A 16417-nucleotide genomic window follows, 5' to 3' on the forward strand; every position below is an offset into this window, starting at 1 on the left:
ATGAAGAAATCTCCAGAAGTGTCAGTCGAAGTCATTCAGGTAAACCTCTTGTTGGCGGTATCGGTCAGAATCGTACGCCGTACGATTTTATTTTAGTCTTATCAATGCCCTAGACTAATGAAAGAGAGATGTGATAACTGCTAACTGCTACTTGTCTAATTATTTTCTAGCTTTTAGTACATTATCATGTTCAATCACAATCAAACCGTTTAACTTAAAAAGTTTTTTTTTACTTATTTTATTTTGAAAGAAAAGTAGTTCATTGGCTTCAATTTGATATGTTGAATCATATTTCGGACACTTTGTTATAATATCTTGAATTCCTTAATGTCCTGAGTATATAACTATATGAATAATATCACAATTGATTTTTTAGAGTAACCCCTCGTTTTCACTATAATTTTATATGAGAATTACATTTGTATTGTAACATAGTAGGTAAGCATCTAACAGCACTACTCATTATCGTTTGTGTTTGACGTTCGCTTAGCGTGAGCATGTAGAATTTCACCGTTCATTAATATTTAAATTTCGCTCGTGTTTCATCAGTTCTCATCATCGTTATTAGTTTAATGTTATTGCCTGGTAAGGTTTCGCAGTTGACTATTAAAAATAATCAAGTATCATGGAATTTTCTTCAAATAATTACAAAATAAAATGTCAGAAATTTGAATCGAACTTTTTCCCTACGATTCATATTTTGGACAGTTGAAATTGGTGATACTACAATGTGAGTTTTCGGGTTTATTATGGATGCAATGCATAGATCCATATAACACACCAAAATATTTTGAAATCTTGCATAAATGATACACATGTTAATCAACTACAGACCACGAGATAGATATGAGGGAAACTTAATAATTAGTGGAAAATGTGCAATTGGATGAACTTCTAACAGAAGAAACGTTGCAAAAAGTTATGATTTTTTTTAAAATCATTTATGGAAAAAAGGTGAAAAATATTATTTTTCGGACCACCCTAAAATAGAAATGGGCACCCCAATGAAAAATCAAAAAAATCCGGGTTTAATATTTTACGAAAAGAAACAAAATTACCGCTTTTCACGGTCATCTGAGAAACATATCGGTTTCACGTGGAATGGCTGTATATTGATAGTTACATGACTTGACATGACATGTAACCACGGAAATCTGAGAATACTGTACGAATTTATGGGAAAATGGGAACGTTTTAGGGAGACTCTACTATGGAAGGTAAAAAAACGGATTTTCGTGAGTTTTTTTTTCCGGATGTTCAAATTAAAGTTGATTGTTGGGACAACTTGGTGAATGGTTGAGGTATACTCGAAGAGGTATTTTTTTAAACCAATATAATATTATGCTAGCTGGGAGGGTGGATGCCCTCTCTAAAACTAATGATTAGTTTTTCTCATAACATAATGGACCGATCTGGCTGAAATTGGCATGTAAAAATGTATTTTAGAAATGGTTATGTAGCCGTTTTTTGATATCTCAATTTTTTAGTTATATATGATTTTCTAAATAGCGACTTTTGCCAACAGCCAATTTTTCATTAAAATAGACGCGTATTAGGGAATTTTTCGAATTTTCAAAACATGCTACGCAACAATTTAGATATTTCATTTTTACTTTATCATATGCCAATTTCAGCCAGATCGGTCCATTGGATTTTAAGAAAAACGTACCATCAGTTTTGGAGAGAGCATCCACGCACCTAGCTGCTAACATCATAATAAACACTATACAAGTCGGACTCGATTATCCGGAGTATTGGTTTTTTTTTAATCCGGATAATCGGATCCTCCGGATAATCGAGTCATAAAAAAATAATTTTCTCTCGGTAAACGTATTATAATTATAATTTGCACTTATTTATTAAACGGTTTTATCTTGGTTAACCCGTTTGTATGTTTGTGACTTTGTAACTCTGTATGAAGCGCTGTACCACATTAATAGAAATTTAACTCCCTTCCTGTTGACCCATTGATCTGAAATTTGGAACACATCTTTATCTCTGGTGTCATTATAAAACTGCGTATTCCATGGTCTTGAAAATCCAAGATGGCGGCCGCTACAAAATGACGGATTACACATTTTCTCAGAACCCCTTCAATATGGATATTAAATGAAAGGGCTTGACTAGTGGATTCATGAAAAAGTTATTAAGTTATAAAAGTTATGATACTAGTTATTCATGAAAAATTTAAATCCAAGATGTCGGCCGCTACAAAATGGCGGATGACACATTTTCTCAGAACCCCATCATTATGTATATCAAATAAAAGGGATTGACTAGTAGAATACAGTAATTTATGAAAAATTTAAATCCAAAATGGCCGCCACCACAAAATGGCACCATATATTTTTTTTAAAACCTCTTCAGTATGGGTATCAAAAGAAAGTTCTCGACGTAGTACATAGCAGATCATGAAAAATCCAATTTCAGGATGGCCGCAGTCCCCACACAACTAGTTACTTTTTAAATGGTTCCATTCAGCTTGACCTGTTTGTATGTATGTTTGAATGTTTGTAGGGTTGTCCTACATTAATAGAAAATTGAACCCGTTCATGTTGACTGATTAATCTGAAAGACACCTTCAATTCTACTGTCATTATCAAACAACGTATTCCAGGATCTTGAAAAATTCAATTTGGCCATCGCTAAAAACTGGCAGAATGACTTGACATGGAGAACACATAACATAGTAAACAACATAAATTCAAAAAGGTCCCCGCCACTAAATGGTCGACTATGTATTTTTTGTAACCCCCTCAATATCGGTATCAAATGAAATGGTTTGACTAATAGAATACAGTACATCATGAAAATATTCCGAAGAAAATTAGGTAAGAAATAAACGTTGGATTTCCATTATCCACAGTTAGTTGTTTCATCAAATACCCCAGGATTTTATTTTAGTCTCATCATTGCCCTAGATTAATGAAGGAACGGATGTGATAACTACTAACTGCTACTTGCCAAATTATTTTTTAGCTCTTAGTAAATTAAACCGTTTAACTCAAAAAGTTGTTTTTACTTATTCTATTATCTAGTTTTTTAGTAAATTATCTGTATCATCAATATACTTCTTCAGATTAAAACCATTCAAAAATTTATGTTTTTTTTTTCAATTATTGTTTCTTACCTAACTTTCTTCGGAATATTTCGATGATGTACTCTATTCTATTAGTCAAATCATTTAATATGATACCAATATTGAGGGGATTGCAAAACATACATAGTAGACCATTTTATGGCGGCGATTTTTTCGAATTTATGTTGTTCATAGTGTAGTGTATTCTCCAAGTCATGCCATTTAGCCATTTAGCCATTTTTTAGCGGGGGCCAAATTAAATTTTTCAAGATCATGGAATACGCAGTTTTATAATAACAGTAGAATTAAAAGTATGTTCCAAATTTCAGATCAATCAGTCAACAGGAACGAGGTCAATTCTCTATCAATGTGGGACAACCCTACAAACACTCAATATACATACAAACAGGGCAAGCTGAATGGAACCATTAAAAAGTAATTGTTTATTTGGGAAATGCGGTCATCTTGGATTTGGATTTTTTATAATCTACTGTGTTCTATCAGTCGAGCAGAGTTTCAGTCGGGCAGCCGTCGAGTGCGGACGTGTTTTTTTCTAGCTTCGCGCGTGATTTATTCCAATTGTTGAGCGGGGGAACAAGATGTCCGCGTTGTGTGCTGTGTTTGTCACTCCCTAATTGGAGTGGTCTTTCATGTCTGCTTCATGATCTGTAATATTATAACCAGTGTTTTTTCTTGAGTTGGGATGGAGGTGGATAGCTACAGTGAAATGTTGATGAAGCCATTCCTATGTTTTTCTGTGTGGCGATGAAAACTACCGTTTTGTTTTTCTCTCATTCGTCGCGTGTATATCGCATTTCTCTTGTCGACGCGTGTGTATGTGTTGTGGCGAACGGTTCGTCCGTCAACGTCTAAGTGTTGGTTCTTATTTTTCATACGAGTGCAAAATACGAGTTTGTGTAGTGAATATATCACACAGAGGGAAACATCGGCATGCCGAGCCGAGCGGGCAGTGATGGCAGATAAGTTTCCTTCTTTCATTCCATCATACATAAATAATTATTTTCAGATCTCCCGGGGAATTTTTTTTTTTTTTGAGACATGCTACAATATTACTTTGCTAGATTCACTTTATTATTAATAATTTTAACTTAGCTAACCTAAACTTATCTCTTTGCCTTGAATATGTATGTCTCTCATAAACGGATGATTATTTTGATTTCTTGCTGCTCGCTGATGGTGGCATTGCTAAATGTGAGTGATGAGGTGTTATTTTAAAATTCACTGATATAGCAATATTGTTGGCGGTGCAATTGTGGGGTCGTTTGTTGAGTCGATCGGTGAAGGATTCGCCAATTAATTGCATATCCGAAGAGAATAGAGTGAGAAATGAAGACCTTCAAAAATTCAAATCCTAAATCTAAAAATCTAAAAATCTAAAAATCCATGCATTCGGAAATCTAAAAATATAATGATCCAAAATTCTAAGAATCTAAAAAGTAAAAACAAAATTTTTAAAATTCTAAAACTGAAAAAACTGATGGTCTATGTAAGAAACTGAAAATTTTGAAATCGAAAAATTGGAAAATCAAAAAAAATAAAAATTCAAATAGTTGAGAAGCGAAAAATCAAAAATTAAAAAATCGAAAATTAAGAAAATTAAAAAAATTAAATATCGAAAAACCACTAAATCTGAAAGTTTAAATTCTGAGGTCTAAAAATTAAAAAGTCCGAAAATTGACACCATAAATCTACAACAACTCACTACGCGATTAATAACAGCAGGTTTGCCTGTAGTAATAATTTGCGACGTGACGAGTTACGACATATATATTCTACTGTAAAGGTGTTTTCTCGGCTACCTTCTAAGGTTTCCATGAGGTTTCCATAAAAAAAAAGGAAAAATGTTAAGAGTTTTATAGATCACGCGATGAATCATGAAGTTTAGAGTTAGCGTTTACAGAATCACATCACTTACCGCAGTGAATCCTGATTTTAAACCTATCCCACTAACAAATACCCCTTCCATGATAAACGCTAGGGAACCACGCTATAGAGGCGACCCTTCTGGCCTTCGGGCGGCGAATATCATACTAACATTCCTTCCCTTCCCCTGGTGATTGTAAGGACGTGGCCGGCGTCGTTATTGACCATTTAAAACTCAAATCACCGAAAATTGCACAACGAGAATGATTTGCTAGTCCCAAGCGTCATTCTGTGTGTTCTTTGTGCAATTTGGTTGGTTCCGGTCAATCACGGTGAGCAACTACGAATTGTACAGTCTACCCAAGCTCAAGCTCAAGCTCAAAGCTCTACTGTGTTCTACCAGTCGAGCATTTTTATTTGATACCCATATTGACGGGGCTTTGAAAAAAATATGACGACATTTTATGATGGCGGCCATTTTGGATTAGCATTTTTCATAAATAACTGTATTCTACAAGTCAAGTCTTTTCATTTGATACCCATATCAGCTATTCAATATGGAATTATTATACAAATTATTCAAAATTTCCGAAAATCAAAAATAAAATACTTCGACCTGTATTGGTATCCGAAAAATAAAAAAAAATACATCTTCGGATATATCCTAACCAATCACCAAAATCTTCCAACAACATAACAAATAAGTCTTAAATATTGAAAGAATTCTTAGAGGGGATTGCAAACCTGAGTTGGCGTGTAATAAACCAATGGAAGATTATAATTTTTTATGACAATGCGAAAAAATCAGGTGACCAGTAGAATAAGTATCTCCATTAAAATAATACTAGATATTATTTCATATAGACGAAACTAAGTTTTGCGCCAGACAAAAATAATTTCGTTCCGACCCTTACCATTATTATTGAAGAATATACCACTCTCATACGTCGCCTTTTAAAAGTTCATCTAATGTGCACTCCGTCGCCGAGAAACGCTCAACGTTCTGTCGAACCGTCGTGGGTTGATTATTTTCCAATTTCCCTGCCTCCCTCCCATCGGGGGCCAATCATTTCATCAGTCGATCCATCCGATGCATAGTTAGCTGGGAGCAGACTTCTACTCAATTGCAACATTTACTTCGCCAGTGTCGATTGATGCGGTTAGAGCATCTTTCCGCAGCAGCAGCAGCATCACTTTCATCTTGTTACGCCCCCGCGCCCCAATCGACATCTTCGGCAGTGGCGGCGGCGGCATCGACAGAAAGAGACACTCTATCTTCCCTGTCTTCCCTCATGGAGAAGTTCGGAAGCTGATGAAAAGTGTTCGTTTTTCTCTCCTTGCTCACATCCATCATTCGGAACGAGCCGTAGCCGAAACCGAAACTATGAGTAAGCAGCATCAAGAACAAACTTTCTACTTCATTAAAAATTTACAAAACACACAAATATCCGATGATGAGCTATCATCACCACTGGAGAGCAGGAAAACTACGAGAACTGAAAGCCACTTCGACGGAGTTCGATTTGTGGAATGAAACATGGGAACGTGGTGAAAAACGGGGGAAGGATGTCTTTATGACACTTATGTTAGACTAGCGACTATTCGAACGGGTGTTTCGGAAGTGTCTTCCGACTCACATACTGTCCCTGGTCCGCAGACTAATGCATTAATACCTGCGAATGGAGTGAAATGAAATTTATCGACCATGAACGGCACAGAATGGCTTTGGCAAGCGTTGGCAGTCATCGCCAGATTGGATTCAATTGAAGATGGTTAGTGGGGGTGACTGCGATGACCCTTTGATCTATCGATATTGTTGTGATTTGTTGATTTATAACTTTGACGAGAGATCAGGTTTCCCACGGACTGATTCGAGGGTATTTCAATTTAAAACATTTAACCGGCTGTTGACTCTATGAATCATTCCGTTAGAGAATCGATAGTTCATCAAAAACACATCGCGAAATCGCAAGCGACCGATTCACGGGACATTGACTCACCGTTTTCGTGTGGCACAGCTGCAGATTCGACTCGTTTATCCAAATAACGGATAACCCGCTAAACCGCCAGGCGCTGTTGAATGCCATAAAAAGCTAACGAATTCGCTAAAAGGATCGTTTGCCAACGTTGATTAATTATTCGCAACCAACCGAACATTGTGCTGTTATTCTTCGGCTTACTTTTCGGGAGGTTCGGAAGGTTGATTGGTTCACCAGAGAAGAAGCCAGAAGGAAGCGAAGAAAGCAAAAATGGTTACACACAACCTCTCGCAATTTTCAGTCTCGTGTAATATATGGTTCTGTGCAGGTTCTCGAAAACCCTGCGCAGAGATGCAATGGGAAGAAAAGTGGTTTGAAAGCGCCGTTCCTGACAGAGCGAGTGAGCTTACGATGTGGTGTAGTCGATATCCCGACACAATCCCCACTCCGCCGTCGTCGTTACAACCCATTCTGGATAAGCTGTCAGAAAAGAGTGGCCCACGGAATGAAGAAATGCACGAACCGTGTTTTACTCGGTTCTGGCCTTTTTTTGTTACCGCGCTCTCCCAATGGTCGAACGGAACACAAAGTGAATACGAAAGCTATACGTGAATCATATTGTTTCTTGCTGTTTAATTTGGCAAAAAAAAAACACTGAAAATTAAACGAGTATGAAAATAGGAAGGAGCTGGGCGTCTTTGGTGGGTGGGTGGTGAGTGAAAAACGAACCCAACAAGTGCAGATATTGTTTCTAATTCGTTCTGTACAAATGCCATTAATCATTTTTCAGCAGGTTTGGCTCGGTCCGGGTTTGCTTAGCGTGTGTTCCGGCAGCATAACAAAAACAAACTTCATGTGAACAATTTTTCAGACAGCACAAATTTGTTGTGGAAGTTTCTGGTTTTGATGTTTTACAATCTGTTCATCTTTCATGAATCGTGAACTTTCGGGATAAGGTTGCAAATTTGATCCCATTTTGCTGGTGCAATCGAGGAGATTATTATTTCAACAGGCGACTCAAAACTGTTTGATTGCGCCATTTTTCTCCCTCAATAACCGACTAAAACTATTAATAACCACGCGGTTTTCTTCAGTTCCAGGTAAAACATTCCCGAAGAGCTGTTTATTTGCGGAATTTGAGTATTTGATTACACGATTGGGATCACATTGCCACCTCCGCGCGGTAGGACATCATTAATTTGATATTTTATACGCCGAATGGGCAATAGGTTTAATTTCTAGTGCACACATATAGAGAGCTAAATAGTGCACCACGCTGTGGCACCCTCACTTCCAGACAAACGCCGCGATCGGGCAATCCAAGGCCCAATGTAAGTAAACATGGCCATTAAGTTGGTAATAATTCACATCGAAAGCAATAACTCATGGACTGAAAACGGATCGAATCCACGGGAAGCTCCCGAGAGACGGCACTGATTATGAAATTTACTTTTACCTTAAGTAGTTTCACAGTGCAGCAGAATCCGCTCTTCGACGGTCCATAAATAATGTGTAATCTCGTGTGCCCTATTTACGACGTTTTACCTTAGCTGGCAACTGTTTTTTTTCCATTCTGAAACGGGGCTGCATCTGCTACAATATATTGCGAGGTGAGATAAATAGTCTAAATGTCGTATCGCTGATTGAAGTTGGATCATTGAAATTAAGTGGAATTGATAAATCTATAATTTTGTAGGAGTGTTTTGCAGCCATGTGATTCAACTTAAGCATTGGGGAAGTTTTATTGGGACGTATTATTGGAAGAATTTCAATAACAGTCCCGTAAAAAAAGGTTTAACTCCGTGATAAATAGAAAGACTTTGAAGCATTGTACACATTGTGTTGCGGGATTCAAGAGCTGTGAACGGTATCCACTCGGTGAGGGTTTCTATTGGGTATTTCTCGGCGCACGCTTACCAGTGCAAGTAGACTCATTGTGGTACTAGATTTGTCGGAGTTAAATTTAAATGTTCGTAAGAATAGGGTATTGTACTATAGTTATTGTAAGAGGAGATCTTTTTGAAACCATTGTACCGTCAATCGTCCATCAATATACTTGTGTCTATCGTATTTGAAGAAATGTTTAAATGTTATGTAATAATTCGTTAATTAGTTAATAAATGTAACGTAAATGTAATGCAGTTCGTCAATAAATACAATATCAAAATACACTGCGGATAATCAATATACATAAATGGTCCTTCGAACCGGTTCTGGATTAGAGGATCAATGAGAATAAAGGATCATCGCCATTAAAAGGATCATCACTTATAAAAGGATCTATTGTCGACATCATTGGAATTTTAATTTGAATTGAACATCTTCACTGCAAAAATCATCGAGCATCTCACGGGGCAATCAAAGAAGTTCAGAGGATTTTAAATCAACTTGGATCATATTGGACTTGTACCAGGAACGGTTCTATAGCCGTGTAGGTTAGTAGACATTTAGTACATGTCCAGCCGTGGCACTACACTAGATTCTAACACAAATCTCTCAATCGCATGTCTTAAATCACGCTTTCTGGCGATCGTTCATCGCATCATCAAAATCGGAGAAATTTCTTGGATACAATAACGCTGTTACTGGTGAACGGACGATTCGGAACATCGGCAAGTCGTACACTATTGGACCAATCATTCCTATGGAGCAGATCATCGTGAGAGAAAGGTGAATTGGACGCATCAATCATGCCACCAGCATCAACTTCATCATCGAAGGTTAAAACCGTATCAATGAAGTCACTGCAAGTGAAACTCAACGGACTGCAGGCTTCTTTTCAAACCTTGTGAGCTTCATGAATGAATATCCTGAGGGGACAACCGCCAATCAGATCGCAGTTCGTCTTGAGAGGTTGGATGATTTGTGGGAAAAGACAAACGATATTTATTACGAAATTGAGTGTCATGAAGATTTTTCACCTGATGAAGAAGTCTATGTGAAGGAGCGTTCAGTTTTTGAAAATCGATATTACGATGTAAAATCATTTCTGTTAGATAAGGCCAGGGAGTTAGAAGATACTGATAATTTGAACCAAACAACAAGGCAATTAGATGCAACAATGCAGGGAGTAACCGAACATGTACGTCTTCCAATGATTAAGCTGCAATGTTTCGACGGTAACATCGACGAGTGGCTCAGCTTTAGGGATCTTTTTACTTCACTAATTCATTTGAAGCCTGAGTTACCGGACGTAGAAAAACTGCATTATCTCAAAGGATGTTTAGAAGGCGAAGCGAGGGCGCTAATCGATTCTTTGAAGATCACAAAGGCAAACTATCATATTGCCTGGGAATTGTTGCTCAAGCGTTATAATAACAGCAAACTATTGAAGAAGAAACAGATGCAAGCACTATTCAAACTACCAACTATAGTCAAGGAATCGGTCGTAGAATTGCGCTCATTACTGGAAGGATTTGAGAAAATCGTTAACACGTTGGATCAGATAACACAACCAGCAGATTTCAAAGACTTACTGCTGGTGAATATTCTCAGTTCCCGGTTGGATCCATACACACGAAGAGGGTGGGAGGAATTTTCCTCTACGAGAGAGCAAGATACGCTTCCTGAACTCATCGAATTTCTGCAGCGACGTGTGCGAATTTTGGAAGCGCTCCCTGCTAAATCATCGGAAAATAAACACGAGCAAACCGCAGTTATTAGAAAAGGGCCAACCCCAATACGCGTCAGTCACCATGCTGCTCCACATATAAGCGGGAAATGTCCTGCATGTCCCGATACACATTGGCTTTATTTGTGTCCCACCTTCCAGCGCATGTCAATTCCGAGTAAGGAATCAGTTTTACGCTACAACAATCTGTGTCGGAATTGTTTTAAAAAGGGCCATCAGGCAAAGGAATGTCTATCGAAAAATTCCTGCCGTAACTGCAAGGGTCGACACCACACCATGGTATGTTTCAAAACAGAAGGTGAAAGTAGCATCAGGAACTCATGCGAAGCAGGTGAAATCACGGCAAATCAGAGATCACACTCAAGGGTTGCAAACATGGCGGCAACAAATTCAGCTTCATCAACAACATCGGTTAATCAATCTTCGAAAATTCTCTTAGCTACAGCTTTAGTGCTAATCGAAGACAATTGTGGACTGAAGTACCCTGCACGAGCGCTGTTGGATTCAGGATCAGAATCCAATTTTGTTTCGGAGAGATTATGCCAGCCTATGAGAATATCCAGAACAAAGGTAGATGTCTCAATAGTGGGAATAGGCGGTGTGACAACAAGTGTAAAGCATAAAGTACATGCAACAATTCGATCTCGAACATCTCCATATGCGCAAAAAATGAGTTCCTAGTTTTTCCGCGGGTGACAGTCAACCTACCAACTGCAACAGTACAAACGAAAGGCTGGAACATGCCCGACGGCATCGAACTGGCCGATCCAGCATTTTATCAATCTGGTAGCGTCGATTTAGTGTTGGGAATATAATCATTCTTCAGCTTCTTCCAAACGGGAAATGAAATATCATTAGGAGACAGTTTACCACGACTTACAGAATCTGTGTTTGGCTGGGTGGTATCAGGAGAAATGGCATCAGAAGAACCAATTTCACGCATTAGTTGCAACATGGCAATATCAGATCGATTAGAGGAGCTTATAACTCGATTTTGGTCCTGCGAAGAAGTAGGAACTACCAACTACTCACCTGAGGAATCATGCTGTGAGGAATCATTCCAGCGCACAGTGCAGCGCAGTGCAGATGGTCGTTACACTGTGACACTTCCAAAAAATGAGGACATCATATCAAAATTAGGAGAATCAATGGAAATAGCTAAAAAACGCTTCGAAAGCGTGGAACGACGACTCACTCGAAACGATTACGAGAGCAATATCAAAGGTTTATGAAAGAATACATCGAAATGGGGCATATGCGGAAGGTGGAGGAGGATCAATCAAATCAATTAAAGCGATGTTATCTACCGCATCACGCTGTTCTAAAGGAGTCCAGTACCACTACGAAATTGAGAGTAGTTTTTGATGCCTCATGCAAAACATCGAACGGTATTTCTTTAAATGACGCATTGTTCGTGGGTCCAGTTATTCAACGAGACCTCAGGGCAATTATCCTTCGCTGTCGAACTTATCAAGTGATGATTGTGGCTGACATTGAGAAAATGTTTCGCCAGATAAACATAGATCCCAAGGATGCACCACTGCAGAGTATTTTATGGCGGGCTGATGAGAATGAAAACCTTGCAACGTACGAGTTGTCCACAGTAACTTACGGGACGAAACCCGCACCATTCCTGGCAACTCGCACTTTGAAACAACTGGCATCTGATGAACGTGAGAGATATCCACTAGCTGCGAAGGCAGTCGAAGAAGATATGTACATCGACGACTTAATCACAGGACCGGATGACGTCAATACAGCAATAGAATTAAGAAGACAATGTGAGCAAATGATGTCCAGCGGCGGGTTCACTTTGAGAAAATGGGCTTCAAACGTAACAGCAGTATTGGAAGGCGTTGCTCAAGAATCACTCGCATCACCAGAAATTCATGAAATCAGCTGGGAGCTGGATCAGGCTGTAAGAACGTTAGGTTTAACATGGCTGCCTAAGACTGACTGTTTAAAATTCCAATTCGAAATTCCTCCACTCTTATCAAATCAAAGCTTCACCAAACGAAGGGTATTAGCCATTATCGCCACACTATTCGACCCTCTTGGGCTACTGGGTGCGGTCATTATAACGGCAAAAATTTTCATGCAGAAGCTTTGGACTCTCTGCAATGAACAACATAAGCATTTACAATGGGATGATACTTTACCAACTGAAGTGCAAAAGAATGGCGAAGATTCCACAGGTGGCTACCACTTCTGAATGAAATAAAAATTCATCGATGTGTCGTATCATCTGAAGCTAACTCGATAGAAATACATGGTTTTTCAGACGCATCTGAAAGAGCTTATGGCACATGCATATATATCAGAAGCATTAACACGAACGGCGAGGTCACCGTGCGGCTCATTTCTTCAAAATCTAAGGTTGCTCCGTTGAAGGTGCAATCATTGCCACGCTTGGAACTTTGTGGAGCAGTACTAGCGGTCGAATTGATGGAAAAGGTGAAGGAAGCAGTACGAGCACACAAAATTTTCTTCTGGACCGATTCAACCTGTGTGCTTCAATGGATCAAGGCTACGCCAACCACGTGGGTAACATTTGTGGCAAATCGGGTGGCAAAAATTCAAACTTTTCGAGGAAAATGGAATCACGTTCCCGGTACATCCAATCCAGCGGACTTAATTTCAAGAGGAGTAGCTCCAGATGTCATCGGAAAATGCAGCTTGTGGTGGGAGGGCCCATGCTGGTTGAAAGAAGTTGAGGAAAACTGGCCATGTCAGCCAACAGTCGTTGACGAGGATCCGCCAGAGGTCCGCCGCAAGGTGGCAGCATGTTTGACGGCAGTGGAACCGAAGTTCGACATCTGGTACATCTCGAAATTTTCGTCATATACAAAAATGATACGAACAACGGCGTACTGGGTGCGTTTAATTGAGCTTCAGAGGAACCCAAAATCGGATCACAATTTTGGATTCCTTACATCAAGCGAGCTCAAGGGAGCGGAAATGATTTTGTTTCGCTTGGTTCAACGGTTGGCGTTCAACCAAGAAATTAGAGCACTGTCGAACAGCAAACCAGTGCCTCGTAATTCATCACTTCGATGGTTCAATCCTTTTATCATGGAAGACGGCATACTACGCGTAGGTGGGAGATTAAGCCAATCTCAAGAACGAGCTGAAACAAAGCATCAAATTGTATTACTGGCTAAGCATCCAATAACCACAATGATTTTTGTTTACCATCACGAAAAGTTGTTGCACGCCGGTCCACAATTACTGCTAAGTGCTGTCCGGTTACGTTTCTGGCCATTAGGCGGCCGAAACATTGCTAAAAGGGTGGTCCATCAATGCCAACGGTGTTTCAGAGCGAAACCAATTCTGATCCAACAACAAATGGGTCAATTACCAAGGGAAAGAGTGACAGTAGGTTGAGCATTCCTGAAATCCGGAGTAGACTATTTTGGACCTGTATATATCCGCGATGGCCCCCGAAAACCTGCAAGAAAAACTTATGTAGCGCTGTTTGTGTGTATGAGTACGAAGGCAGTGCATATGGAGCATGTTACGGATTTGTCGACTGAACGATTTCTGCAGGCTTTGAGACGGTTTATTTCTCGACGTGGCCGATGCACGGACATCTTTTCCGATAATGGTACTAATTTCGTGGGTGCAAAGAATAAAATGTGTGAGTTGTTCGATTTGCTCAAGGATCAGCGACATCATGATGCTATCTCCAAGGAATGTGCAAACGAGGGGATGCAATGGCACTTTATTCCTCCAGCAGCCCCACACTTTGGTGGATTATGGGAAGCTGCGGTACGCTCAGCAAAATTCCATCTACTACGTGTACTAGGAGAAAATCCGGTCTGCCAAGAAGATTTCAGCACCCTTTTGGTCCAGGTAGAAGCGTGTTTAAATTCCCGGCCGCTTACCCCAATGTCAGATGATCCAACCGATCTGGAAACTCTGACTCCGGCTCATTTTCTGACAGGTGACTCGCTTCAAAATATTCCGGAACCTGATTATAGCACGGTCCAGCTCAATCGTTTAAGTCGATGGCAACTAGTGCAAAGGCAATTGCAGGATTTCTGGAAACGTTGGCGTACTGAGTATTTATCCCAACTCCAGGCCAGGTCGAAAAACTGGAAATCACCAATAAAATTGGATATAGGAATGTTGGTAATCATGGTGGATGGAAATAATCCACCAATGCTATGGAAGAAAGGTCGCATTGAGGAATTACACCCTGGAAAGGATGGTATAGTACGTGTAGTTACCGTGCGGACATCAAGTGGGCTATTTAAGCGTCCTGTAGCTAAACTTTGTTTGTTGCCAATGGAAGGAAACTCAACTAATCATAATGAAGCTGATCACTGAACATCATGGCGCAAGAGAAGATCACTGTTTACTTCAGAAGTCCGGAGACACTTCAGGGTGCGCGAGGATGTTGCGGGATTCAAGAGCTGTGAACGGTATCCACTCGGTGAGGGTTTCTATTGGGTATTTCTCGGCGCACGCTTACCAGTGCAAGTAGACTCATTGTGGTACTAGATTTGTCGGAGTTAAATTTAAATGTTCGTAAGAATAGGGTATTGTACTATAGTTATTGTAAGAGGAGATCTTTTTGAAACCATTGTACCGTCAATCGTCCATCAATATACTTGTGTCTATCGTATTTGAAGAAATGTTTAAATGTTATGTAATAATTCGTTAATTAGTTAATAAATGTAACGTAAATGTAATGCAGTTCGTCAATAAATACAATATCAAAATACACTGCGGATAATCAATATACACATTGTATTTGACGGTACCAATTGATGAAAATACCAAAAGTCTTCATAAATATAAGGCAATTTCATGCCAACTCGTCTTAGGAGTTGGTAGCACCATCTCAGATTGCAGCGAAACGTTGTGGGTGCAAACACATGGGTCTTTTAAGCAACTTTGCATACTTGAAATATTCAAAATAGAATTAGACTACTTTTTGAAAAGCACCAAAAAATTTTTCTTGATTTTTTACAAAGAATTATAACTCAAAAACTATAATAGCTACAACATTTATAAGATGAAATGTAGGAAATGATTCTATTATATTAATTATAAATTATATAATCTATTAATTTTCATAAAAATATACCAATTTTTTGGAAAAAAAATTATTTTAAAAATTAAAATTCATTTTTATTAAAAACGAATTTTTTTAAATTCTCAAAAAAAAATATATGAATAGAAAAAATTATTGAAAAAAATATTTTGAAAATAAAATTCATTTTTCTCGAAAACATGTTTCTCTGAAATTCTGAAAAAATAGATATGAATAGCCCTTACAAATTAAAAACAAGTCGTCTATACATCGGAAGATGGGCACTTTTACAAGGAAAAAGTTTTTCTAACAACAATTTTTTAATGTTTTCTTTGAAAAAAATGCAACTAATCCTTATTTTGTTCGAAGTCATGATAGTAATATAGTGTATTCCACAAAGTTTTAGATTTTATTAAAATATGAACTTTCGTCGAAGACGTTAACTTTCTATCTTTTGCAGTTTTTTTTAATATAGGGCATTTCGGTATGGAGACTCCTGAAAAAATAATGTTCTACGCGTTACATTCTTGAGTGTAAATTATCGCGTTTAACATGTTCTTGACATGTTTCTAAATTGAAAAAAGTTATCAGAGCATGTACATTAGGGTGCTAATGAATGTATGGGAAAAATCGACCCTAAAATTTCAAAAAGTTAAAAGTTTTTCGGAGTACGAAACGAAAAGAATGGTTTTGGGTGCCCATAAAAATAGTTATCTCGATTTTTCATTCGGAAATTGCGACGAAATATTGATTTGCACGATAATATACCCTATGCAAAATATTGGCTCATTCGGGCTTCATTTATA

At 38.6% G+C, this 16417-nt stretch overlaps 5 protein-coding genes across 8 annotated transcripts in view; 4 read left to right on the forward strand and 1 right to left on the reverse strand.

The window, feature by feature from the left end:
• The window catches only part of LOC129775535 (discoidin domain-containing receptor 2), a 631586-nt gene that overhangs the window by 433217 nt on the left and 181952 nt on the right, over positions 1–16417 (reverse strand). The window lies entirely within an intron of this gene.
• On the forward strand, positions 10004–11374 carry LOC129773703 (uncharacterized). Its single transcript, XM_055777346.1, has 2 exons — positions 10004–10852; positions 11273–11374. Exons 1-2 carry the CDS (start codon positions 10004–10006, stop codon positions 11372–11374), a joined length of 951 nt encoding a protein of 316 aa, XP_055633321.1.
• LOC129773704 (uncharacterized) lies at positions 11820–12785 on the forward strand. Its single transcript, XM_055777348.1, has one exon. It carries the CDS (start codon positions 11820–11822, stop codon positions 12783–12785), a length of 966 nt encoding a protein of 321 aa, XP_055633323.1.
• Positions 13019–13957, forward strand: LOC129773705 (uncharacterized). The gene has a single exon (XM_055777349.1). The coding sequence runs from the start codon at positions 13019–13021 to the stop codon at positions 13955–13957; it is 939 nt and encodes a 312-aa protein (XP_055633324.1).
• LOC129773706 (uncharacterized) lies at positions 14078–14902 on the forward strand. Its single transcript, XM_055777350.1, has one exon. It carries the CDS (start codon positions 14078–14080, stop codon positions 14900–14902), a length of 825 nt encoding a protein of 274 aa, XP_055633325.1.

The sequence above is a fragment of the Toxorhynchites rutilus genome, chromosome 3 (assembly GCF_029784135.1).
Source record: "Toxorhynchites rutilus septentrionalis strain SRP chromosome 3, ASM2978413v1, whole genome shotgun sequence".
NCBI lineage: Eukaryota > Metazoa > Arthropoda > Insecta > Diptera > Culicidae > Toxorhynchites > Toxorhynchites rutilus.